Here is a 27,665-nt window from a genome sequence, read left to right as displayed (position 1 = left end):
TTTGCGACATCGCTAGTCCCGCCTTTCGGCCACTCCTGAGTTGGCTTTACGAGTTTCATGCTCCCTCCGCTCGTACTCGGTTGTCGGGGGAGGTATTTTTCTGACTACCTTTTGTGTTCTGTCTCCCCGACCCTTAAAATTCTCTTCAGGAAAATCGGGACTGCTGCAGTTTCACCCTCTACTACTCCTGAGCTACACTGAAGTCTCCAGGTAAGGCCAACCCGTGCGGAGTTAGTGCGCGTCAACAGGTGTTGTTACCTGTTTAATCAATAAAACTGGTTAGTTTGGTTCTTTCATACATGTAACTTGTCGAAGTTGACTGGCAAACTTTTATAGGCTACTTTTCTTTCTTTCTTTTTTTCCCTTTCTTTTCTTTTTTAAAGCACAGCCGGTATAGCGCATCCCCCATCCCCCTCGAGGTGCAGGTGTAGCCAGGTTGCTTCATTGTGTTCGCGTCCCTTGCGAAAATCTCCGTACCGAAAAAGTCTCCATGGTCGATTATGGAATTTCGTTTCGCATTTTTTTTAAAATTATAATTCAAAAGCTGATTTATTTTGGTGCTGTTTTAAAAATCCTCTGTAGCATCACTATTGCAGTCTTGAATATATGTTTCCATGGCAACTTTATTAAGAAATTTCTCCTTTATAAAAAAAAAAAAAAGCAATTTTTGGTCTCAGGATTTTTGGTATTCCGGGCTTGAATGATCTGTTCTTATTTCTTTTTCTCTTGTTGTGTTTTTAATCTTTTCACCCACAACATAAGACATGCTCGATGTACAGGGCTTTAGAATATAGAGCTGTGGGAAGAAAAAAAATTGGTACATCAGTGTGGCATTTTGAGTCAGCATATTTATCACATATGATAAGAAACCCGTTGGCAACACTTTGTTTCATCACTGCTGTTTAAATTTTACAGATTTATATCATGTGTCCAGTGGGTTGTCCTAAATGACCTTAGCTATTTCAGAACCAAGCGTGCAAACGCTCTTTCTCGGTGGCGTTTTTCTTTTTTTCCGCCCAGGGGAGCGTTAACATCAGAGCACCTGTTGAGCCAATCATGTTCCACCAACGCAGAGAGATCACCTGACGACTTTTTTTTTTTTTTTTTTTTTAAAAAGTCCTTACCATTGAATCTCTGCAAGGCAGTTATGTCACTCTTGTTTTCATGTGTGAAAGTCATTTATAAACAGACTACCGTCAGTCTAACTTGAATTGATGAATTTTATCCTCAGAAATTCTTTGCTGTATTGATTATCACTCAAACTGTTAGTATGTGTCATAAGGTGTACCTTTGTTCAAATCAAACCCTTATTATACAGGATACAAGAATAACCCTCCCAGACTGTGACAGCCTGCCATACTTACCAAACTGTGCCACGTATTAAGAGTGGCACCCCCCCCCCCCCCCCAAATCATGTTTAAGCACATGCTAATTAATGGTTTTAATTGCTTAAAAAAAAAAAAAAGACTTCTCAGTTTGACTTCTCCATTTGCAGCTACTTCTCACGTTCATCAGTGCTTCCTTATTTTAGTTCACATCGCAGTAACGAGACACCTTGGCTGTAAAATGTATCTACTTTGTTCCGGTCTCCTTCATTTCTTTATTTTCTGACACAGCTTGTAACTCTTGAAAAGGACAGAGCCTGCCTGGCCACGCTCACTGGTAAATCCTCGTTTCGTAGTTCACATCACATTCATGAGGTAGTGTGACTGGAAGCACATCTCCTTTGTCCCGGTCTGCTTTATTTATCTGCCTAACTTAGCTATTAACTTATGAAGAAGAGAGCCTGCCCAACCTGTTCTTCTGAGTCAGCAACATAAACAAGATGCAAGGAGGAAGTAGTAAAGCGTAGTCCCATGGAGAAAAAATGTAAATGTGAGGAAAGATACCTTGGAGACAAAGAGGTTAAAGCGAATATAGAATTTCTTTTGGCTTGTGGACTTATGATTTTGTGGATGCCTAATTCTAATGACTTATTTTGCTAGATTTCTATTGATACTTCTATCAGTGCATATTTCTATAGAGACATAATTCTCTCTGCTAGTTCCCAGTGTGCTTATTGCGCTTTCTATCACTTGCTGATGAAGCTTTAAGAGTTAAGGACATGCATAACCACCATGTTGCTAATACAAACAGTGTTCACATGTCTTGGCTTTTTCCACTTTCTGGTTTGTTTTCCCCCAATTCAAGATGTAAAGACTCTTGACCTTAACTTATCTGTGAAGTGCTCTTACATCACCTTCCATCTTAGACTTAACAATACAAAGTATTAGTTTTGCAGATATCACAGAATTGCAATTAACCTTTTGTATACCTGGCATGTTATAACTTTTCACACATACATGTGTTGACATATTTTTGATGATACCATTAGGCCAAGTGGCTACGTTTGATTTCATTATGAAGCTTTAATTCCACATATGATTAAAAAGGACAGTGATTTCATCAGACTTTACACCTTTCGGGAGCTTGTAAGTCTGTCTTCAGCCGCAGTCACCGGCAAGCTGAGTAATAGGACTTCAAAGCTACCATCATCTGGGTGCCTGAGCCCATTTAATCTTTTAGACTGTTTTTCTTTGATTTTCTAAAATTCGAGTGTTATTACCACAGGCTAGCCAGACTTGCCCTTTGAGGCCCTCAGTTGGATTCTTTTTTGCTGCAAAGAAATCTAAGAGCAGTTTATCTTGCTCCACTTGAGAGATATGAAGCAAAATAAATAGCTAAAGGCTGAATTGTGTTTGACTTAATATCAGCTCTTGGACGTTACATCTCTCCTCTCAGCACAGTGAATTGAACTAATGAACTCCTACTGAGGAAACAGCAAGGGGGCTCCTCCTGCTGCGCTATATCCCGAAAATCTTAGTCTGCATTAGAGAGTGTTAATCACTGTATAATTACCATGTTGTGACACTGACTGGATGTTAGTGCTTCTTGTTAAAAACTGTACTTGGTTTGATTTTTAACAACACTCAGGTATATTTGCCATATCTATATTTCCCTAACACAGAACTGGATTAAAAGAATAATTTAAAGACAATTGCATAATTTAGATTTTATTTGTTAAAGCTAAACTTCAGTTTTTGTTTTTTTCTCAAAACCTGCTAAGTAGTTTTGTTCTGTTACTTCTGTGTTGTTTTGCTCTTATAATAATAATAAATAATAACAATAACAAAATAAACTAGGAGCTTGCCCTCTCCATATTTTCTATGTGCCAATACTACGCTGCAGTAGACACTACCCAATGTTGTCATACTCAATCCTAAATAATTTTCAGCATTATGGATCATTAAATACCAAATCCTCCTTCGATCGTGAACACACTTTGCTGTATGACAGAATTTATGGTTATGTTGCACCCTCATTCTTTTATCCTCATGAGGCTCGATGCAAGTATATGAATATTTTCTCCATTGTCGCATTGATAAAGAATCACTTTACAAAATCCTCAATCTGGGATGTGATCCGGCTCACCACCAAAATTTAACAATTGTTCTTTGTACCACCCACAACAGCTTTGGAAATTTTCATCGAAATCTCTTCATAATGTTCCGCGTTAAAACTTGTTTAGAAATAACAATGAAATTGTTATTAGGCAATCAGAACAATCAGAAGATATTACCCTTGTAAAGATAAAACAGGACAGGAGAGCAGGGACTCCCACACTGACATTCATCTACAAGCAGTTAAATAGCATTGATAGCACTGGTCATGTATTGTAACTTACAGATTTCCCCTGAATGTCAGCACACCCCTAAAAGTGTAACACCCCATGGAAGGAGAGTTTGGGTTAGTCATTGTGGATTAGAATAACATGGGTAATAGATGACTCTCCATAAAGAGGCTTCCACTGTTGATTATTAGTCAGAGAGAGAGAGAGAGAATGAGTGTAGGCATATAGAGCACAAGCTATGAAATGGTGGCTTGATAATAGTTCTTTGTGTTTGTATTTGTGAATAGGGCGGCCGGAGGTTCAGAATGACGTTGGTGCTACCCACACCATGTCAGCGACGGTTGTTGCACAGAGTGATTAGAGATGAAGGGGTGGAATCGAAGTACTTCAGAAGAAAGTAGAGGTTAATAAGAAAATGCAAAGTGTTGATGCTAGAGAAATTAAACCACACAAATGCAGAGACCTTGTAATTTCTGCATATTGATTAGTATGTATGAGAACTGAAAGTAAATTGACGTGATTCTGCTGAATTAATTTCCAGACTTGAAGTTCACTGAGTAGGAAATAAGATTTTCCGTGTTCTGTGTGAGTCTGTTGCCTCTCTGAATTGTGCGCTGCTGATACAGATAAAGGTTTAAACTACAAAGTAAACATATCTAAAAAGCTGTTTCTTCTCTTGGTTCTTGGTGTTGTTTGGGCTGACCAGCAATTTTATATCAGGCTCATCCCTGAAGGTGCAAAGTGTACCCATTCAGACATTTGAGTCCCAGTATTAAACATCAACTTCATGATGCATTTCTTGAATCAATTAAACATTTAATGTGTTTTTGTGCTTTTGGATCAACAGTGAATTATATCTGTATTATAACATAGCATTGCCTGTACTGCACAGTGTACATTATTTTGCTGCTGTAATTATAATATTGCTTTATTTTATCATTTCAGCTATGCTACTACCTTCATCACTCCTACTCCTCCTGGGCCTCCTCACTTGGAGTCCCAGTGTGACAAGAGCTGCTAAAGTAATTGTGGTTCCACCCATCATGTTTGAATCGCACCTCTACATCTTCAAGACGCTGGCAACAGCTCTACACAAGGAGGGCCACGAGACCCATTTTCTAGTTTCAGAAGGTCGTGAGGTCCCGCCCTCTCCTCACTACCATTTACAGCGCTATCCAGGGATCTTTAACAGCACCACAGCTGACAATTTTCTCCAATCCAAAGTCACCAACATCTTCTCAGGCCGCCTGACATTTCTCGAACTGTTTGACATTCTTGACCACTACTCTCAGAACTGTGATGCTGTTGTTGGCAGCACTGAAGTAATGAACCGCCTGAAAGAGGCCAAGTTTGACCTGCTGCTAGTGGACCCCAATGAAATGTGCGGTTTTGTGATTGCTCATATCCTGGGTGTGCAATATGCTGTGTTTAGCACAGGCCTGTGGTACCCTGCAGAGGTTGGAGCACCAGCCCCACTATCATACGTACCGGAATTCAACTCGCTGCTGACTGATCGCATGTCCTTGATGCAGAGGATCGCAAACACAGCTGTTTACCTGGTGCAGCGCTTTGGAGTCCATTATATTGCACTGCCCAAGTATGACCGGATTATGAAGAAACATGGAGTAAAGCCTCAAGTGGCCATGGCTGACCTGGTGCAGGGAAGTCGGCTGTGGATGCTATGCACTGACATGGCTCTGGAATTCCCTAGGCCCACCCTTCCGCATGTGGTATACATAGGGGGCATCCTCACTGAGCCTCCCAACCCACTGCCACAGGTCAGTATCGAGAGGGACACAAAATGGCAACAGGTCCTGCAACAAAGTACTTTATTACACTACCATCCTTCTCCTTGATATGAAACACTGCTGGCAGTGGTCTAAGAAACAGCAAATATTTAAACTGCAAAATGATAGCTTTCAAACTTTCAGGTATGCCATCTCACACCTTTAGAAATTCCTGTACATACTTCCATTATGCTCAATCCTAACTTGTGTTTGAGATGAGCTCATTAATTTCATGAATGTGTCTGCATCCAGTACTCACAGAGGCCTCTATAGGAGCCTCAACATAAGTGCCTTTATGCAGTAGTGAAATAAGCACTGCAGTACAATAGCTAGCTCATGCCTGAAGCTCGGCCTGGATTTGAAACACGCCATTATGTAAATTTCATTGGGCGCGATGGGAAGCTGTACTCTTTTTCCAGGGATTTTACTGACTTGGTAATCTTTTTTATATATATATATATATATATATATATTCCTTTTTCATGTTGAATTTAAACAGTCCTCTTATATACATACATTTTTTGTCCTTTCATTGTGGGTGTGGTCTGTGGTTGTGAACCCTAATACGTTAGGGGAGTTAATATAAAGGTATCAGAAAGGACATATTTCTTTTTTTAAATTTTTTTCCTTAATCGATCTCACTGCATATTATCTTCTTATCTCATTAACCAGAAAATGATGACAAATGTCTGTTTCCCATAGTCAATGGTCAAATATATTCTGTTAACTGTTGTGCATGAGAAGCATGAAATAGTCACACTAGAAGTGAGAGACAACAAAATTTAGGAATTTTTTTCTGCTAAAATGTAATAATAATAATAATAAAAAAAACTATTTGATTAAAAAATAGCAGAGAAATTAACTAGTTGTTGCAAACTAACCTTTGGGACACTCCTATAGGCTTGGCTGCAACATGTAGCTTGAATTTCATTAAATTCACACTTCTCTAGTTAATGAATTGTTTCTCTGCACTTTCATCTCTTGATATTATTTTCCTCTTTATTGTCTTCACAGTTTGACTTTCAGTACTTTTTGCCTCTATCCACACTAGCTTCCCTCCATTGTCTGTTTGTGTCACTTGTTATATTTTCTAACCACACTATGCTACAAGGCAGTCTTTTCTAGAAAAGGCTGGGGTGAGGATGGGTTTGGGTTGAATGGACATGGTAGATTTTGAGCAAAAGGGGGAAGTGAGTCAAGCAGAGCAGAGGCGGGTAGAGATGGGGGTTAGCTGAGCGTTTGGACACTGCGAGCGCGGGCTGTCGGTATCTGCTGCGGAGGGTTTTAGGAATGCCACTCCAGCTAATAGGGAGTATTGTGCAGTGTTATGTGGAGGGTTAGAATGGAAATGGAGGGAGAATGAGGTCATTGTTCTGGGCAGAACTCTGGGGACACTGAGACTCTTTTATGGGGTCACTAAGGCTGCGTTGTAGGGACAGTAGGGGGTATGCTCTTGGGACACAGAGCCCAGTGTGCCCCTGAAGCCGCTCTGTGCCAGGGCCGGCCTTAGCTTCTGCAGCTGGATCATTAGCCTCCCTCTCTCTACTTGCCCTGCAATCCTGTCTCTCGAACATGGCTGCTCCCTGATCAGTCCTTAACTACTTTTAGCCTATCTTCACTTAACATTTACAAATGCATATTTTACTATAGAACAAATTAAAGACTTCTAAATGCACATTTGGACATGCCCCAGGGTTGGGTGGTTTGTTATAAATATCCAACTGGCTGCTGTAAGTTCGGCAACCTGTAAGAGCAAATGTATTTAATTTGTAGGTGTGTAAATGCCTGTAAATGAATAAAAAAGCTGGCAATAACACATGATCTTTAATGATCAGGGCACACAGACTCTTTCACTGTTGGTGAGGAACCTTTCTTGGGCCTGGGGATAGAATATTGTCTAAGAAACACGCCAGGCCTTCTTGCACTACATTCCCTCGTAATATTGATGAGAAACATCATCAGTGTCTGTATACAACTCTCAACTCTAGCTCGACACAACATAAAAGGAGAAAGCATCTTGCTGTTCACTTGCTATTTACTTTTTAAGGTTAACGATTTACTATGTAAAATTCTCAAACAGCCAGTATGTGTTAGTTCAGTCATTCAACCCTAGCAAACCCAAGTTCAAATTACCCATAACTTTCAAAACAGAACTCCTAGTCCTAGCTGTCTGTTACGATTTCTTCTTTCAGGTTCTCGTGTTTGGCCCTGACAATTTCTCCAAGGAGGTCAGTCAGTATATTGGCCCCCTCGGTAGTAACATCAAATCATCAGTTAAAAACCTTGGTATCATATCTCAGCAAATCTCCAATTGGTGCAGAATGCAGCAACAAAGCTGCTAACAAAAACTAGCTGACATTCACATATCACACTTCTTTCATCCCTTCACTGACTTCTAGTGAAATTCAGAATCCACTTTAAAATCCTCTTATTAACATATAAAGCTCTATATGAACAGGCCCCTGCTTATATATCAGAGCTACTGTGACCTTATTACTGCAGACGGCCTCTCCAACCCTCTAACCAGGGTCTCCTGTTCTACACTGTAATTTTAGAACCAGAGGCGATCGTGCTTTTGAGGCTATGACGCCCAAACTTAACCTTTTCCCCTTTAATTTGGGTCATAGTTTGCAGCATGTACAGAATATGTCTGAGTGAATGTCTGACCCTGGTTGATGATGTCTGTATGTTTGAAACATGTACACTATCAGTCAGATGTTTGGACAAACTCACCCATGGTACTGTATACTTACGTGTGGCTTTTATTTGTAACTCCGTGTTTTGAAAAGTGCTACACAAATAAAGCTACTTTTATTATTTAGCACCTGTTGAGAGACATTTTGGTAATTCCTTCTTCCAGGAAAACTGCTTCATAGGAGGATAATATTGGATTTACATGGACATTTTTAGTTTAAATTTGCTCAATGTAGTTTGTAGGAACTCATGATTTCTGTCATATTAATGGCAGAACTGACATTTTAAATGTTTTAGTAAATTGATATTAATAGACCACTGAATAAAGATGGCATTTAGGATAGTGGATAGGCAATAATTAGGATGATAAGTTCAGCATATTAACAGTACTCATTTTTTTGTGTGTGTGTAAAAAGACTTGAGAAAATGATGCCATAAAAGGTAATGATTTAACCTGTGTGTACCTCCATAGAGATAATCCTACATTTGCCAGTTTCAGGCTTGCAAATACTGTGCAACATTCAATTAGTAATTATAACTTGGAGCTCTGAAATATCCAACGTGGCTTTAAATAATACAGAAGTGCTCAAAAACAGCCAATCATGGGTACAAGACATCTGCTCCAGTCCACCATTATGGATAACTATACTCAAATTTATTGTTAACCTGGTGATTTCACTCTCCCAACTGTAGGCAACAGGATTGCTTCCAGTAAAAGTAGTTCAAATGAAAAAAGAAAAAAAAAAAACTCTTTGTTACCAACTGATTTCTTGAGAGATGTGCCTCTGCTGAGTTTTCTTAAAGCAACAAGAAATTAAGTTTTTCTCTGTTGTACATGTAGTGGCAGCAGAATCTTTAACTATATCAAACCTTAGAACACAAAGCTAAAAGGTGAGCCTAACTAGATAGCTTCAAACAGACACTGGCAAATCCCACTTAAGGAAATGTAGGAAAATTTAGCAGCCCCACCCTGGCAACCACAGGTCGCTAGGGTTCGTTATTGGGTTATTCCCTGACTGGTTGGTTAGTGGTTGTTGGCTGTTGCTGGGTGAAATTTGTCGCAGAGAGGATGCTGCACAAAACAGCTCTGTGAGGAACATAAGAGGGATAAAGTATGTGTTGGTTGCAGGGGTAAGGCGCAGCTTTTAACAGTTCCACTCCTGCTTAGCGAGTAGTTGGTGTTGGAGTGTTTGTAGACAAGTCAGCATCTTCCATGCAAAGTACAAATGACTGTGGTGATCTGCTTGCGGCCAAAGCAATCACAGGGTTTTTGGTGCAGCAACAGTCAACAACCTCCAGCAACCGCTTGCCAGCTGGCCATGGAGTCCACATTTTTCCATAGCGACCTGTGGTTGCCTGGTCTCTGTGCCTGTGTGGCTGGGACTTTACCAGTTGATTTCACAGTGATTGCCTGCAACCTCGCCAGCCAGTCAGGAGTATACATTCGTCCCTAGCAATGGGTGATTGCCTGGATGTTGCCAGCAGGTCTTAGGCCTGTGTGACTGGGGCTTTAGGTATACTGACCCTCTATGTGAGTTTATATTTGAATAGGTGCTACAGTGGGCCTGTAAATATAGTGAATGTTATTTAGTGTTAGTTTTGTATATAGTGGCCGGCTGCTCTTTTGACTTTTGGTCTCACTTAACATTTGGTCTCTTTAGTGTGTGGTTGGTTGCTGATAATCAGCAGTAAGTAATGTTTCACATAGTAGACTATTTGGTGGTGCCTCTTTGAACACATTGTTATTATGTTAAAATTGCATTAATGTCATATTTACTGGGGACCTGCACAGGATGTACCCTGCCTCTCACCCTATGATAGCTGCTTTAGGCTCCAGCCCCCCCACGACCCTGAAAAGGATAATTGGGAGAGGATGGATGGATGGATGGATGGATGGATGGATGGATGGATGGATGGAATAATAATTAAAAAAAAAAAACTATTGTATATGGTGAAAGGACATGTGGCTGTGAAAACAGCAGAGTAATATGAGATTGATACTGTATGATGAAGGTTATGGGTCACTACTGTTGTCCTTTAACGAACATATAATTTTTATGTTAAAAATCAAAGGACTTGAACTTAAACAGATATATTTCTACAGTGTGTGCAAGCTGGGATATGATCACTAGAGTTGTACATGTTACATTAGTATGTTACTGGTTTCTTGAGCCTCTTTGCTTACTTGCCTTCAAACATTATTACTGGTTATTCTAACATTATTAAAAAGTGTTTAGCGTACTGTGTTTTCATATTTAAGTTGCGTGGAAGCATTCATTGAGTCTTATGACATCATCCTACATTTATCTGTAAACCTGTCAAAATGAATGTCTGGAATAAGCTCTGCTGAGTGTTATCAATAAATGCTGAGTGCAATAAATGTTATCATCATGTAGGCGTGACTGTAAACCTGAACAGACGATGTTCAAAGTTTATGTGACGGAGTCCTGTTTTATTGATGTCACTTAATGCTCTAAAATATACAGAGTTAAATCGTCTTATGTACAATGCAGCAATTTCAAATGATTATATACATATAAAAAAAGAAAATAAGCAGGACCAAGATGACAAAACACAGCTAAGATACAATCGTGGTTATTGCATAGTAATATTACACATTCAATTTCACAGGCATCAATACAGATTATCAAACTGTACTTTATCCCTCCTATGTCTTCCCCCCCTCATATTCCTACAGGATTTTGAGGAATGGGTGAAAGACACAGCGGAGCATGGCTTTGTAGTTGTGTCGTTTGGAGCTGGAGTAAAATACCTTTCCAGTGACATTGCTCGCAAACTGGCAGGAGCCCTCGCCAGGCTGCCCCAACGTGTCATCTGGAGGTAAAGAATCTACTAAGATGTGAACTTTCTAAACTTTCTAAAGTCTTAAATTAACAGCAGTCTTCCACTCGGCACTTAGGGGGCTCTGGATGTCGCGTGATTTTTTTGACTGTGTATTCTGTTTTATGTCTAATCAACTTTGCGACTACCATGGGATGTGATAAAATAGAGGTGGTGCACTGTTTATAGGAGGCAGGCCCTCACGTAAGGTCAAAGTCCATCCCCACAGAACATTTCTTTCAGGGTTTTATTTGAGGTCATCTGGTAGATCAAACAGAATTAGGCACTTGTTCTTGCCACAGGAGAGCTTAAGACTAGTTGATGGTACCTTTATGATTTAATGTGGCAGTAGATTCGCATTTTATTTTATTTTATTTGGCAACATTTCAAAAGATGAGTAATTCAGTCTGAGTATTGCTCTGATAAACATGCTTGGCATTTTTATGAGTGAGGCACAAAAACATAGACGGTATATGATCCTGTTACTTGACAGGTGTTGCTTTATTTTACTTTTAGCTGCAGAATCTCTGTAATCATTTACCTAGTCCTGTACTAATCCACTGACCTGAAAAATAAAATGAAGGAAACTTGGAAACTACTTTTGCATTGCTTTAAAATTCCATCCATCAACCTGTTAATCCTTAATAGGGCCTTAATAGAGTCTAACTTCACAGTTTCTAGTGATGTCATAAAAATCAACTATTAACCTTTCATTAGATGTAAATCAATGTAAATACACTTATGTAACTGTTGTTTTTATTTAGTTTTAGACCAGAGATTTAGATTTTCTTCTGCTGTATTCAGTATTCAGACTGCAAGTACAGATCTTTTAGTCAATGCAGTGTAACATTAAAGTCTTAATAAAGATAATACCACATTACGCCATTCCTTTTCTCTAGAATCAGCTTTTGTTTAGTGTCATCACATTTTTAGATCCCACACATGATGAATGAGAAAAGGCAAGAAGTACAAGGATAAAGTTCAAAGACTGTGCCGGCTTTAGTGATTATCTTATTGGGACTGTTTTTCTTTTCTTTCAGAAAATGCAGATAAAACTGGCCACTAGAGCTCAAGGTGAAATGGGACTTTGTTCTTGTTGTAGGCCAGTTTGTTTAATAAATCCTCATGTTGGCTTACTGACCTCCTCTGCCTTAGCAAATGAGGTCATTTTATGTGCACGTGACTACTTTTATTTAGTTCTGGTGAAGAGTTTTAAAGAGGAAGGGGTGACGGTGCATGAGGTTCGACTTCCTTAGCAACTTGTACCGTGCAAGGTTAAACTGCAGGACTGTTGTAAAGACTGGGTGGAGGGTCCTCAGAGGATCATATTATGGTTGTAGTGTCTGCTTGGAACAGGGTGGCAAAAAAAAAACAAAAACAAAGAAAAGGCAATATTTTATTGTAATAAGGGGTGTGTCTGTTAGTGCATCATTTTGTGATACTGAATCGCATTCCTCAGTTCCCTCATTTTTCTTACTAAGATAATCGGGCTTCATATGGAGGTATCATCATCAGATCTACAGGAGAGGAATAACAAGGACTGGAAACAGGCAAGAGCCTCTTTTAAGGCCCAAGATTTTGTATATGACATGGTAATCTGGCTTTTAGTGTCCCTTCCAAACTAAGAGGTTGAAAAAGGAAGAGGGCTGATGACAGGTACAGGGAGCCAGCCAAATGAATCGCGTCATTGATAATTGGCTCCATGAATGTAGGCTTTGAATGGCAGGACAGTGAATTGGTGCTTTGTTAAAGAGAGATGAAAGAGGTATGGGCTGGGGAGGGAAGCAGACAGAGATGGATAGATGGGGGTTATAAATGTGGCATGCATATGCAGAATGTGTGGAAATGCTTCACCACTTGAAACACATGGCATGTCACGGACATGGAGTGCATCTTTTTGTGCACATTTCCTTTTAGAATCATTTAGTCAGTTCACAACATACAGGAGTTAAACCTGTTATGAATTCACTTTGAGTACATTTGAATTTTATATATCTCTGTCTCTCTTGCCTCTCTCCCTTAAAAGAGTTTATATATATATATAAACTCTTTTAAGGGAGAGATAAAAAAAATTGGCCACTTACATCTGCTCCATTATTCACAAAGGGGGACCACTGCAAGTAGCTGCGATTTGATTTGACAGATTTTTTTTCACTGGATACCCTTCCTGACACCCCCCCCCCCCCCCCCCCCCCCAAGGGATATGTGTCTCTTTCCTGGCTTGAACTTGGAATTTTTGGCTTGCTAAGCAAATTTGTAAACCACTACACTATGGTGCTGCTACTACTAATAATAATAATCATGTCATGTTGTTGTCTCCCTAGAAAGATTTTGTTGCGTTTTGTGAGATATTTTTTTTCTACTTCTACTGGTTTATTCATCATCTGTTGTGTTTTGTGTACTTTTGCAGTATTGCTCTCTTAAGTTGCAGCATGCTTTAACACCTCAGGGCCACATATAGGATAGCTATATATATATAATATATATATATATATATATATATATATATATATATATATATGCTATTGCAAGCAGATACAACAATGCAGACATCCAAAATGATTGTGGAACACTGGTGGCACAATCAGTAAGTCAGGTGGTGCCGCTGCAAGGAATTCAACTGAATTAAAATAATGCTACTCAACGCTCTCGATACCTTTTCCACACTTTTAAATCTTTACATTAACATAATTTTGCTAAAAAATATGTGCCAGTGTTTTGTAAAGAAAAATCTAAACATATAAACCTACATATATTTCCCTATCATTTATTTTAAGATTTTGCTTCCACCACCTGTCATTTTGAGAGTTTAAAAGACATAAAAATGTTTAGAAACATTTTCATTGACCCTTTTACACACGTACTCCCGTGTGCCGAGCCAGGAACTTGTAGGAAGGCCTCCACCAGTGACAGTGGCCCCCGCCGAGACCCAATAAAGGCCAGACAGCACATCCCGATCCCACCGAGGCAACACGGACAGCGAGGAAGAAGAGTCCACAGCACCGCAGGAGCTGAGGGACAGGAAACAGATCCAAAGTTCAGGAAAGCACAACCAAGGCACCGGGACACACCCCCAGTGGCACAGGACGACCCAGCAGACCCCAGGCACGCACTGTGCGGGCCACATATCCATGTCCTTTACACAAAACATAATGCATCAAGAGGAAATGTGTGTCCAAAGTCCACAGTCCAAAGACATGCAGTTAGTGGGGTTAGGTCGGGGTCGGCAACCTGTAATCCGGAAAGAGCCATTTGACCCCGGTTTCCATGGAAAACAAAACAGTGAGAGCCGCAAATACTAGCGGAAGCCGGTAGCGGCTACTGCGAGTGACGCATATATTGAGAAACGAAAATAAATAAATAGATTTTATTTTAATATTTCAAGATCACAATAATGTTCCAATTTAAAACTACAACAAAAACCGAACTGACAAAAATGAAATGCACTTCAATTGGATACTTATAATTTACTTCCACAAGCGGCACAGAGCCGCAGATTAAGCCTGAATGAGCTGCATGCGGCTCCGGAGCCGCGGGTTGCCGACCCCTGGGTTAGGTTAATTGGTGATTCTAAATTGCCCACAGGTATGTATGGTTGTCTGTCTCTCTGTGTTGGCCCTGCAACAGGCTGGCGACCTGTACGGGGTGTACCCTGCCTTTCACCCCATGACAGCTGGGATAGGCTCCCCCCCATGACCCTGAACAGGATAAGCAGAAGAGGATAGATGAAGTTCAAAACCGAAAATAGGTTAAAAACCATACGGGAGAATATTTTTATTTATTGTTTTTTTTAAGCATTGATTTAAACTAACTACAAGTTGGAATAGCCCTCAGGAGTTTAATCCATAAATCTGGTCCACAGTTTTGTTTTTATTGTCATTTAATAAGGAAAGACATTTTTGCACATGCAAACATTGTTTCAGTGCATCTGATTACGATATGCTGGTATGCATTAAAGTGGGGTTATGGTTTGTAGATTCTGTGCTTAATTTGCATAAACTTTGAATAAGTGACCCCAGAGTGCATCTGAGATTTTCCATGTCCTTTTTGTCTGCACGGAAGTGCAACTTCCAGTTGACACAAATTGTCCTTGTCTCTTATATTCAAACCAGTTCAGTACTGTGCCACAAAGTCATGCCCTGTTTTCCTTTCAGTATGTGTTACCTCAGTCACATGCACAGTCAGTCCATAGATATACAGGACTTTGTAGTGGTGCTGTCCTGAGAGTCAACATGCAAATAAAAATGAAAAATCATTTTGCATTGTGTTCACACCAGCTGTGACACCAGTTAGTTCTTGGACCACAGTTAAGTTTGGAGTGTTACATTAGAAACTAGGGATTTCTTGTGGCAATGATTTACTTTTGTGCTTTGCACAGAGGAAGCTGCATAAAGAAAAAGATGCAGATTTAATGACTACATTACCTAGAGCCAGCCCTATTTTTTTTATTTTTATTTTTTGGTGGTGGTAATAAGTTCTGTGTTTGCATTCTCTTCTCCACTGTTTTGATTCTATGGTAAAATGGTATTTTTTAAAGGCTCTCCATTCACCAATGGCCTGTGGATGTTGTTTAAGTTGTCCATGAGGAACATCTTCATGCTAACTAGATCTAGGCAAGTAGACAAGTTTCAAATCACTGTAATTCAGGGGTGTACTGTCAGTAGGCCACAATCACACAGTTATGAAGTTGTAGAACTGTTCTAGTATATAGTTTTTGGCTTTGTCGTTCATGCGCTGTAATCCAAATGGTTCATCAGGTTCTGGTTCTGGTTCAGGTTTCTTTATTTGTACCCATATGTAGGTTTGATCTGCAGTAGTGAGTCATCCGTCTTGAGTTGCACATTTTCAATACAAACACAGAAAGCTGCTAACGGATAAGCATAATACAAAATGCTGAAGAAATATGTCGATAATAATAATAATAGAGAATTTGCATGCATAGCATCATAGGATAGCAAGCTATGATTTGTACATCTGAGTGATGACTGCTGGAACAAAGATTTTTTTTTTTTTCCTGGTTTTTCTGGTTCCTTGTTCTGCACTTTGACCAGAAACCGTTGCCCCAGAAGGAAGAAATGCAAGCACACTACACAAAGAGTGTGAGTCAATAAATAAAACCAGCCAACCGCTGTAACTGTCTAGTATGCAGGGGCACTAGTTTCATCTGTAGGTCACAAATCAGCCGGTTAGACCATTTAACAATTTCACTGAGTAAGTAAAACAGACTCAACAATTGAAATAAGAACACTTCCTTGAACATGACGGCCCCATTTTTTTTTTCCATACAGCTTCATGGTTTGCTACAAAGTTCACACAGTTCAATTTAGAGTCAATGACTGCTCCAAAATATTTACACGACTGAATGCATTTCTACCATTTGACCCAATGTTATCTCTTGTGTATGAGTACATCTTCTAAAATCAATAACCATATCTTTTGTCTCATAGATGGACTCTCACAAAATTATCAAAGACTGGGCTGTGGCTCATTTCATTATCTAGGAGAAGTTACACATTAAGCATGTTATCAGTATAAGAATGTAAGCAGAGACAAAGTAAACAGAACTGCAGCTACACTATAAAAAAATAAAAACTATAAATTAGATAGGTGGATTGTAACCATAAATTAATATATATATATATATATATATATATATATATATATATATATATATATGTCAGTCTAGACCTATATTGTGGGTTATATGGTTTTATTGTTTTTTTGGTGATTTGTCAGACAGGCATCATCACTGTAATGTGAGGGATGAACATAGCTCAAATAATCTTTATGGATATCTTCTGATCTCTTGAGTAGACATCAAATTTTGCGTTAAAACACTGCATTGTAAACAAAAATGTGGTCAAGTATCATGTTTAGAGAAATATTTGTGGAAGTTAATAATAATTAAATGTTCAATAATAATCAAGGCACTACTTACCAAGATAATAACCTGTGCACTTATTAGTGAGCCACGCTGTATATTCAGTAATCACTTTAATTAATATGCAGTGCATACTGTGTGTGTATATATATATATTGTATATATAATTAATCATTTAGCTCATTGTGATTTCAAATTACAGGTTTTTTTTCTTGTTTAGAAGTCAATAATTATTTAATAAAGATGATCTGGTCCATATTATCTTTTTTAAATTGTGTAAATTTAATATGTTCAGCTCAAAACTAAAATAAACTGTAATGTTTGTCCTCTTCATTGTTTCCTCCCCGTTAGATTTTCTGGTGTGCCACCCAGTAACCTTGGAAACAACACCAAACTTGTTGATTGGATGCCTCAGAATGACTTATTAGGTAAGTACATGAGAACATCATAAAATTTTCCATCTAGTTCTCTTATCAGCAAATTGTGTTTGTAAATCCAATCCCATATTGCAGTGATTAAAAATGCAAAAACTAAACTATACAACTATACATTTTCAAATTAAAGAAAACAAAAATTCCAAACCAGATTTAAAAACCAAACAACTATAAACTGTTCAGATGCTTAACCTGAACACATCTTCTCAGGAATGTAAATTCTTTGTACTGTTGCTGAAGGACATGTTTTTACACATCCCATAGCCTTTGTTGTTTTTCTACAATATTCTCACTCTATGGATATAAGGTTTTATTTAGTATGGGTCCTTTCCCTACCTACCTATTAACTTCAGACAGAATAGACACAGTTTCACTGTGTCTAGCTGGAATGAGGACTGTGCAACAACATTCAGTGACTGATGGCTCGGATTGTGTTCTGTGATGGTGTAATGGCACTTTGTTGAGCCAAGACTAATGAAACGCAAACATTCTGCCTGTAGGACTTCACACTAGAGCAGCGAGAAGCATTTTAAAAGGAATAATTCACTAAATAAATACATTTCTTTATGTGGTGTGATGGCCTACCTACTGTAGTAAGTCAAAGCCTTAAAGTTTTAGTGAGCCTCACTGAAAGTTTAAAAATAAATCTTCTGTGTTTTAAGTGTAATAGTCTTTTAAATACTTTAAATACCCTTTTAAAATATTAAAAATGAGTTACTAAAATTGAGCTTTTCTTTTTGAATAACACTGAGGGTATGTTTCAGTTTCTGTAAAATGTTTCTAATCTAGGTTTCCTTAGCAAAACATGCCTAACGTGAAAAAAACTAACCTCATGCTTCCTGTCATCCAGGCCACCCTAACACAAGGGCGTTCCTGAGCCACGGGGGCTTGAATAGCATCTATGAAGCCATGTATCATGGTGTTCCGGTGGTAGGTGTACCTCTTTTTGGAGACCATTATGATACTATGACGCGCGTAGCAGCCAAAGGGATGGGAATCATGTTGCACTGGAGATACATGACAGAGGAAGACCTCTTTACAGCCCTGACCAGCGTCATCAAAGACACCAGGTTAGATTTGTCTTGTACTGGATGCTTTGTGTATTATTGTGTTTGTTTGTCAGTGACATCTGAGGGGTGTGCTATGAACAAATTGCAACACAGTCAGGCTTTCTTTGGCTTAGCTGGGTTGACAAAACCTAAAACCCAAGTTGGAAATGACGAGTGTCCCGACAGTGGTTATCAGCTTTCTCTGTTAAGCTGTGCTCTGTGCTTCAGGCTCTGTGTGCGCTCACATGTAAAAAATGGGCTTTTCACTGGTCATATGACTGTTCTTCCACATAAAATGACCTGATCAGAGACACTATCAGATGATGATTATAAAATGGTGATTAAAAATGTATTAAGAACATAAAAAAATATAACAGTCAACATTAAACATAGCCCATGGCCTTCATGACTTCATGGTATACATCCAACATTTTCATTTTAAGCTGTATGTTGATTTGTTTGTGCCGGCAGTGTTTGCTCATCAAGTCTCCTTCCTCATTCTATGTCTTCTCACTTTACCTCTGCCCACATACCTGCCTAGGTACCGCCAGCAAGCACGCTATCTCTCCAATATTCACAAAGATCAACCAGGCCACCCTGTGACCAGGGCTGTTTACTGGATCAGCTATATTCTCCGTCACAACGGCGCCAGCCACCTGCGCTCAGCTGTATACGAGGTGTCCCCCTACCAGTATTTCCTGCTGGATGTCATCTTTACTGTAGGGGCTGCCTTGGCTCTAACAGTCTTTGCCCTGCGGCGGTTGGCACGATTGCTGAGGGGTAAGGCCAGGGACCACAGCAGAGGAGATAACATCAGAGATGATGGCAGCATGGCCAATGGACATTGCCATAATGAGAACATGGCCAATGGGAAACACAAACGCAATGGCTCCTTAAAAAATGAAAAGAAGATCAATTGAAGCTATGAAGGGTTAGGAGGGATGAGGAAGAAGTTGCCCTAAGGACTCAGCTCTAGCATTGGTTCAGTGGTTTTATGAAATTTTGGAAAGAAGGCTGTTCTTAGATCTGCGTCAATTGGCAACTGCTACTCAGAACAAGCAAGAGGCTGCGGGAGGATACACAATGCGTCATGTGAGGACAGAGCAAGACATCGGGTGCTCAAAATGTGTGTGTGTGAACACGGGTGAATGTGTATGTGTGTGTAATTAGGTGAATTTAACAAAAATGTAACAGCAGCAGCAGCTGTAGCAAAACAACATTAAATTGGGAATTCTTTGAGGATGAAACACAGGAAAGACATATTTGGGGACATTGTTTCTACATGTGTCTTCTTTCCTGCACGTTCTCTGTCTTCCTGACTTCCTTACCAGTGGAAGGATGATGAAGCAGGGAAATGTTGCGCGCCAACCCACTCCTCTTCAAAAGAAAAAAAAAAATTCATAGCTTTTGAAAATTTAGCATTTAATGGTTCTAACTGCAAACTCCGAGTGTTTGGTAAATTGTACATAGAGGGTAAAGCTATTTATTACTGTACAAATGCATTTTAAGGATTGAAGTTCGTAACATATTTTATTTTTAATTTATTTCATATCTCAGTGGTGTGACAGCACCATGCACACTGTTTTCTAAGCCCACATCTGCACGTCACCCTTGTCCATCATAGTGATGAAACAAAGAGAGAGCTGATGGTAGCAATCATTTTAAGTATCCACCCGTCTGTGCTTTCTTTACTTGCATCATCCACAGCATGTACTGTTGTCATTAGACTCGCCAGTTTGTTAATGCACTGTTTTCCCTTTTCACAAGGTGGTGCCAACTTGTGACTGCACTTAGCTGTGCCGTCTTTGCATTATCTGCTGACTGACTTTTGTTCTGGTAGAGAACAACTCTGCTGAACTCTCTTTGGCTTTTCCTTGTGAAAAGGAGATCATGTTTTTGCAGTAATGATAACTACTGGGGATACTCTGGATAGGCAAAGCCAGATTGGAAGTCTACTTAAGATTTTTTAGAGAAGGGATGAGTCTGAACATTACTTACCCTCATGATTAGATGCTTCCTCGGCCACGTATCTTAATTCTACATCCCTCGTCATTTTATAACTTGGTAAAGATTTAGTACTTGAATGTCATTTTCAGTGCTATCCTTCACCGTGTACATAATTCATCTGTGATTTAGTTGGTAATCATTTGTTAATAAATGTTTCAATTCTAATGTGTTGCAAGTGTTTTTAAATTCAGGTAGATTTCCTTTCAGTGCTTCACTTCTGTAAGTCTGTTAGAAATGCTGTTGAGGTTTATGTGCAAACTTACCTCCTGTAATTATATTAATCCTGAGTGTCTGTTTTTCACATTCTGCGCACAGATATGTGTGTATGCAGTGCGCTTGAATAACAGTGTGTATGTGTGGTTGTTTCAGACCAGAATGGGTGAATGAGTGAAACACAACAAATGAGGTACAAGCGGCCCACTGACAGTCGTGTGGCTTCTTATGTCCATAAACTCTGGTCATATACAGCTTTTGCACAGTGACACAGTTTTCAGAATTTTTGCTTTGTACACCACACCAATAGATCTGAGATGAAACTATCAATATCAAACTATCAATATCAAGTGAAGTGGAGACGTTTTAATTCTGAATCTGAGCAGAAAGTAAACCTCTATAGACTTGACACTTCATCCAGCTGCTTCTGTCACCTCATCAATAAATGCTTGTGACCCAGAGCCACTGGAAACCGCTCACGCCCATTCATCGCGTTAGCTTCACTGTGCTATGCTGTAGATTATAGGCTATAGATTGGTTGCTGTCCCAAATATCCTTTTATGCTTTTGTTTTTCTTTCCATCAAAGGCTGATACGAGTTTCATCTGACTAAAGAATGCTGTTCCAGAACCGGTCTGACTTTTCTGATTCAAGTATTCACATTGTGACACCACATCCCTGCTTCATGGAGAGTTTTCTTTCTTTCTTTTTTTTTTTTACTTGATTGAAGCTTATGAAGTTTGTTTTTTTCTTATTATTGTTATTGTTGAAAGGATCCTGGGATCATACATCACTATTGCCCCCATTTAACATCTAGACTTGCTTTGTTTTAGGAGCCTGAGGGGAGGCCCTTGTATCAGTTGTATTGCGATTACCTTTGACCACACTTCACATCTATGGTTTCCAAATGCAAATTCCACACATGAAATCTACTCGAGACTTTTTACCTGCTACATTTATGGAGGAGAAAAAAAGAAGCAAATAAGAAGTTCATACTCATTATTTTTAATTATATTCCAGCCCTTTAAAATAAGAGACTGTATAAAAAATGGTTTTAATTCCTCAGTGGTACCTGCAGTATTTTTGTTTAACCCTATGATTATTAAATGTCTGCACTTGAGTTGAATCTTGATTATTTTAAATCCATTGTGGTGTACATAGAGAGTCAGAACAACACAAAACTGTGTCTCTGGACATAACTGTATATGGCCTAACTGTTATCCCTATTTTACACTTAAAATCTTGTCACAATGTCCTCTAATTGTAAATGCTGATAGAGGATGGATATTTGAAAAGCAAAAAGACTGGCACAGTTCAGGCAATAAAGATGAACTGTTCATTACAGTGAATATTAATGTGTCAAAGTGATAACTGTCCCTGTGGTGGAATTACAAGGCCAGCTGAAGATCATCTTTAGAGTCTGTGGGGTTTCATTATCTTTCTGATTTGTATTTTAGAAGGTGCTCATGGGCATGGGAAAAAAAATCTGGGCTTTTTTTGTAATATAGACAAAGCATCTAATTTTTAAAGTTGCAAATGACTCCATGATGGGATCCCAGCAGAGAGACTCTTTACCAACAACAACCAACAACAATGTAAAAGAAAATGTAACTAGTTAAAGTTTTTAAGAACTTAACATCCAACCAATATGTTCATGAATACTACATTTCAGAAAATTTTAATCATCTTCCTTTCTCTGTGAGCTAGAACAGCACTTGCACAGCCTAACCCAGCCCTACCAAAAACAGGGACTATATTTGAATTGTCATCACTGATGAGTGTGGCTGACAGGTCTGCTGGTGCTATACAAGCTATGAACGGGATCTGAAGAGACAAAATGTTTGTGGTCTTTTTTTTTTTTTTTGGTTTTTCAGTATTAATGTTATAGCCTACATACTTACATGCCCATACTCTGTTTCAGTACATCTAATGCAGTTGAGTATGTCTGTTCTTGTGATGTCTGTGTTTTACCTGCTTGAATAACTGATCATTTTTGTCTTCTGAAGTGCACTAGCTTGTTCCTTTTGTCCACGTCCTTGTCTTCCACTTTTCTTCCTGGTGTATTCTGTCTTGCTATTCTTGTCTTTTTCTTCCTTCTCCCATTTATATATTTCCTGTCCTTACTTTACTGCAATTAGTTCAACATTATTTTACTTTAATTTTAAATTGAAAAAAAAAAAGTCCTTAGTTTTTCTGTCATGCGTGTCTATGTTGTAAATAGAATGTAAACAAAATGCTAATGCTGAATAAAAATGCATATTTTGTTTGCACACGTAGTTTAAACTATTTTACTCTGCCTATAATTTCTTGTTGAATGGAAATGTACAATTAAGAAAAACAAATGAAATGGTTAAGTTGTTTTCGCTACCATTGTACAGCAGTATTGAACAGACAAGCACATGCATCCCATGTTTTTGAGCCCACACGAGGCTGATGCTGATTGCAGCAGTTGATGCTGCCGGGCTCAGTGTGATAGGGGATGTATAGGCTTTCTGTCAGGAATTGTTACCGAGCAGCAAGAGGTTTTTGTAGGTATCAAATGGTAGAATCATCTAAAGTAGCCAACTGTGTACGCGCACACACGCACTCTCTCACACACACACATATGCCTACAAGCTGAGTGGATAGATGGGGTTATCTAATGATGTATGCTTGTGCTGAGTGAGACTGGGGTAACAAAACACCCAGCCTGGTACTCTGCTTCGCTTACTTAATTATTCACTCTGCCTGCTGGGGCCTGCAGACACAGAGACTCACAGTAAAAAGCATCTGCAGGTATGTTTAATTTACGTTCTTCATGCTGTTTTGTTGTCACTGGTGGCCTACGTGGGTGCTGCTCTGTTAAGTGAGACATGTGGGGGTGAGGGGGCGGGGGTTCTGCTGATGGGGAATCTGATAATACAGAAAATGCAGTGGGCCTCATTCACGACACCCACCACCACTTGTTAGCCACACCTCCCGGCTTATACCTTGCAAGCGCCTGTTTGTGTTTTCCAATCATCTCCAAAGGCAATCATCAGGAGCAACTGAACACTTTGTGCTTGATCAAGTGGGCTTACCATATTGAGTTCAAAGTCCTCCCTCTCTGTAATATCTGTGTGATGGATTTGTCAATAGCTTGACAACAGGTTGTGCTGTAATCTTACCTGCACTGATCTCTGAAGTCTTTACCTGTGTAAAGCTGATAAATGATGGTAGACTTAGTCTGTGTGTATTAGTTTAAGGGTGTTTCTGTTTTGAAATTGTTGACTTAGCTAGTAAGAGCTGAAATGAAAGATGGCTTTCCTTCAGTGTTTATTCATCTTTGTCACAGCATATTCCAAGAGCTCTCCCTATGGATCTTCCCAGAAGCAATTAATAGTTCTTTGTAAATGATTTAACAGGACTGAAAGACTTTCCCACTAAGACATCTCGTAAGAGCTAAACTGACCTTGACATAATAGAAAGTGGGTAATTAATTATTTCAATTCAATAAAAATAATTAAGTTGGAGACCTTTGCTCATCAAAAAATGGGGTTTAGTTTATCCTTTTGATGTCTGACACTGTAGAAGCAGCACATGGAAGCGTTGTCACATGCTGCCTCCATCTTGGTTTTCCACACAGTGCAGTACTAAGTTATCAGATAAGGACAGAAAGCTTGGCTCACAAAGTGCTACTATAAACTATGAATCACACCCCAGCTAATTATTGCTAAGCAATAAAATACTAATATTGACTCACCAGTACTGGAGACATCACCAAAAGGCACCACATGTGGTTGAGAGAGCTACTTCAGTGACTAAATAGGCAGAGGTGGGATCCTGGGATAGGATTTTGCAAAGGGCCAAATGTGGCCCGTAAGATATTTTTTCAGCCTACTGTCATTTACGTCAGGTTGTCACTAAATTTGGCCCAACCCCATTTTAGCTGTGGTCTGCACAGTGATGCTGATGCGTCCGTGCACACTCTTTCCCAAGGGGCCCGCAGAGAGACTTTGACTGCTGGCAGGGCCACACTAATAGCTCAATTCAATTCTGCTCAAAATTAATTTGATATCTTTGTAAACTAATACTGGTAAGAGTACAGTTAGTCAATGAAAAATGTGAAATAGGCACAGGAAATGCCAACATTTTATCACTATTTAATCAAAATTCACATTTCAGCCCAAGCCTGTCCCAGCATGCACTTACCTCTGTGAACTCCATGTTGTAGTCCCTTTGAGTGCACTGCTGCCATCTCCTTTATAACGTTAGACTCTTTCATTATCCCACCTACAAAGACAAGGAACTGTTCCACTTCCGTCCAGAGCCAAAGAGAAAAAGTAAGAACTGTCCACTTTGCGGGAAATCTGGAGCTTGAATTGAAAAACAAAAACAAAAACAAAAATCAATCTCGTTACAATTCACCTGGAGAGGGGCACATTCTCAAATTCTTATTTTTCCTAAGGGCACATTAGGATAACAGAGTCCACTAACACTCTTTAAACTCCCCATCAGAGAATTACTTACTGTTTCTTGCAATTTTGTGGGAAATCACAAAATTAGTTTTGACTGCTCCATCCCTGGATGTGTAAAGCTTGGTAAAAACTCCTTGATGCTTTTGTAGCTTTACTGCCAAAGGTTCAGCTGTATGTTCCTGCTCTGCATCAGTCATCAGTTGTTTAGTCTCGTAATGCTGATTCAAACTGTAAGGACACAGCTTTACCTCCAACTTCACATTTAAGGGTGACTGATTTTTATTTTTTTTTTTAATTTATACACACATAAAAAAAATAAATCAGTCACCCTTAAAATAAAAGCAACAAAGATGTATTTGTATATTATTGTACTGCTAATTTGCATCTGTAGTCCCAGGGTAGGTTATATAAAACTTTGCAATAAACAGAAACCTACAAAAACAAACAAACAAACAAACAAAACCCACTAAATACAATAAAGGCTAATGAACTTGTTTTGTCATCTTGTTGAAGACGTGGATGAAACCATATGTGAAAATGCTATGAGAGACACATTTTAGATTAAATTAAAAGTATCTGAATAATCTGTATGTGTATGGCCCATGAGATGATTCTCATTTCCCAGTGTGGCCCTAAACTGACTTTAACACCTCAGGCCTAAACCAGTTGCAGTGACCTGGTAGATGATAGGAGGCTGGAGGCTTTTAGCATTTCTTCACGCTAAGTAAGAATGAGCCAAATTGTTAAATCATACATTTTTAGTAAACTGATTCCCAGACACAATAACCACAAAACTGATGCAGCACAACAGCCCATGGCAGCCAACAAGGCTGTTAGTGATTGATGCATCCCTTCTTAAAACTTAAAGTATTTGATTTTCTTTAGCATACATGCAGACATTGTACAGCCAACAAGCCAATACTTTTCTTTGGTTCTCTTTTGCTCTCTTTCCCTGTCCTTTTTCAATCCCGAGAGAGAGATAAACCTGATTAGTCTGGTGTTTAGTGTATTTAAAGGTGAGCGTCAATACATCCAAGAACTCCTGCTAGATGAAAAAAAATGGTCAGTGTAACTAGTATAATGAAATGTGTATATATGAGTGGCAAAAAAACAAAAAGGAAAGAAAGCAAATAAGACAGTATCCTGCAGGTTACTCTTATGTCCAGTAGAGGGTAGTAGTATATCATAACTAACTACTTTACTCAGTTCATGGTTCTCTTTTTCTCTCGGCCTGTCGGTCTTATTGTTTTGCTGCTCATCTGCTTTATCCAACAGCTGAGCAACCTGTTGACAGAAGTTTTTAGTTTTGGGTTTCCGATCTTGCAATAGCGGCTGTGTGTGTGTGTGTGTGTCTCTGTAAAATTTTTTGGCAGGCTGATAATGACGCACGCACGCACACACACACACACACACACACACACACACACACACACACACACGCTACTTCTTTTAAATGTCCCCCTTTGAAAATATCTGGACCTAAACTCTGCATGACAGGTCACCGGTGGGTTTGAAGAAGGCTTTAGCATCAGAAGCCTTCACATGCTTTGTGTGCTCAATTTGAAATGAAAGTTTAATGATCTATGTGGAGAGACAGGAGTGGGCTTGGTTGGCTTTCAGCAGTCTCGAGGTGGGTGGTACGTGTCAAAGTTACATCTACATTAATACAAGGATCCAAGGTTTTCAGTCTAATCATTCACTCATCAGTGGTTTCATAATAATGTGATTTCCAGGTGCTATATTTGTGTGTGTATGCCTTATATATGTGCATGCCTTTACATGTGTATTTATTTATTTATATATGTGCAGTTTGTGCACATGCCTGTGAGCATGTGTGTGTGTGTGTCAGAGGATGTGGGATAGATGGAGCCCTGTCACCGTGTCACCATGGAGATAAGTGAAGCCTGACAGCACGGGAGAGAGCATGACAGCTTTTATATCAATCACACTGACTTATAACTGCGCGCGTGTGTGTGTGTACAAATGTGTCCGTCCGTTAAGGGGTTAGGAAAGGGTATTAAGCCAGAATCAAAAATAAATCAATGTCATGTGGTTTGTATGTCAGCAGCTGTTGTCAGTTTGGCCTCACTTCTCGTAATCTCTAAACTCCAGTGGCTACATGTAAACTCACTCACACACACACACTGCACTGACACACAAACAGATGCCAGTGTGTGTCACCCATCTCTAAGTGCCTGGACAAAACCCAAAAGGAGAGGGTTGGCCAAATGCTGTCCTGGCACAAAAAATCTACATCTTTCAGCTTGTCTCAGATCTAATCTCTCTCCGTCTAATTTATTTACTGATCCTCTCTAGCTCCTTCTACCCTGAATTTCTATTCCCCCTCTCAACTTCTTCTTCTTCTTTTCTGTTACTCCTACAATGTAATCTAGCCATATTTTCCACCACCTCTTTCTCGCTCTCTCGCTCTTTATTCACACATCTCCAAACATCATCCAACCCAGAGCCTCAGTGAGTCTGTAAGCTGATGCAGCGTATCTGTGAGGAATTGGGAATTCAATTGGAGAAAATCAGGCTTTTGAGTTTTCACCCAGATATTTAATTATGGGAGTAAATTACAGCTGTGTCACTGCAGGGACACAGCGGAGAGGTAATGTGACTTAGAAAACAATAAATAAGCACAAAATAAACAT

The 27,665-nt window shown here is 39.3% G+C and overlaps 1 protein-coding gene across 2 annotated transcripts; it reads left to right on the top strand.

Annotated features, from left to right (window-relative positions):
* ugt8 (UDP glycosyltransferase 8) lies at positions 1-22,774 on the top strand. 2 transcript variants are annotated; one of them, XM_030736330.1, is made up of 7 exons: positions 1-210; positions 4,616-5,448; positions 10,850-10,992; positions 17,225-17,301; positions 18,158-18,377; positions 18,898-18,979; positions 19,834-22,774. In XM_030736330.1, exons 2-7 carry the CDS (start codon positions 4,618-4,620, stop codon positions 19,894-19,896), a joined length of 1,416 nt encoding a protein of 471 aa, XP_030592190.1. In that variant the 5' UTR covers positions 1-210; positions 4,616-4,617; the 3' UTR covers positions 19,897-22,774. The 2 variants fall into 2 exon arrangements, with proteins under 2 accessions (XP_030592190.1, XP_030592183.1); XM_030736323.1 differs by having other exon boundaries at positions 18,898-22,774.
* Positions 22,775-27,665: the final 4,891 nt, after the last annotated feature.

This window comes from Archocentrus centrarchus, chromosome 1 (assembly GCF_007364275.1).
Source record: "Archocentrus centrarchus isolate MPI-CPG fArcCen1 chromosome 1, fArcCen1, whole genome shotgun sequence".
In the NCBI taxonomy this organism is placed as follows: Eukaryota; Metazoa; Chordata; class Actinopteri; order Cichliformes; family Cichlidae; genus Archocentrus; species Archocentrus centrarchus.
The sequence above is the reverse complement of the archived record's forward strand: the minus strand, read 5'-3'. Positions and strand labels throughout refer to the sequence as shown.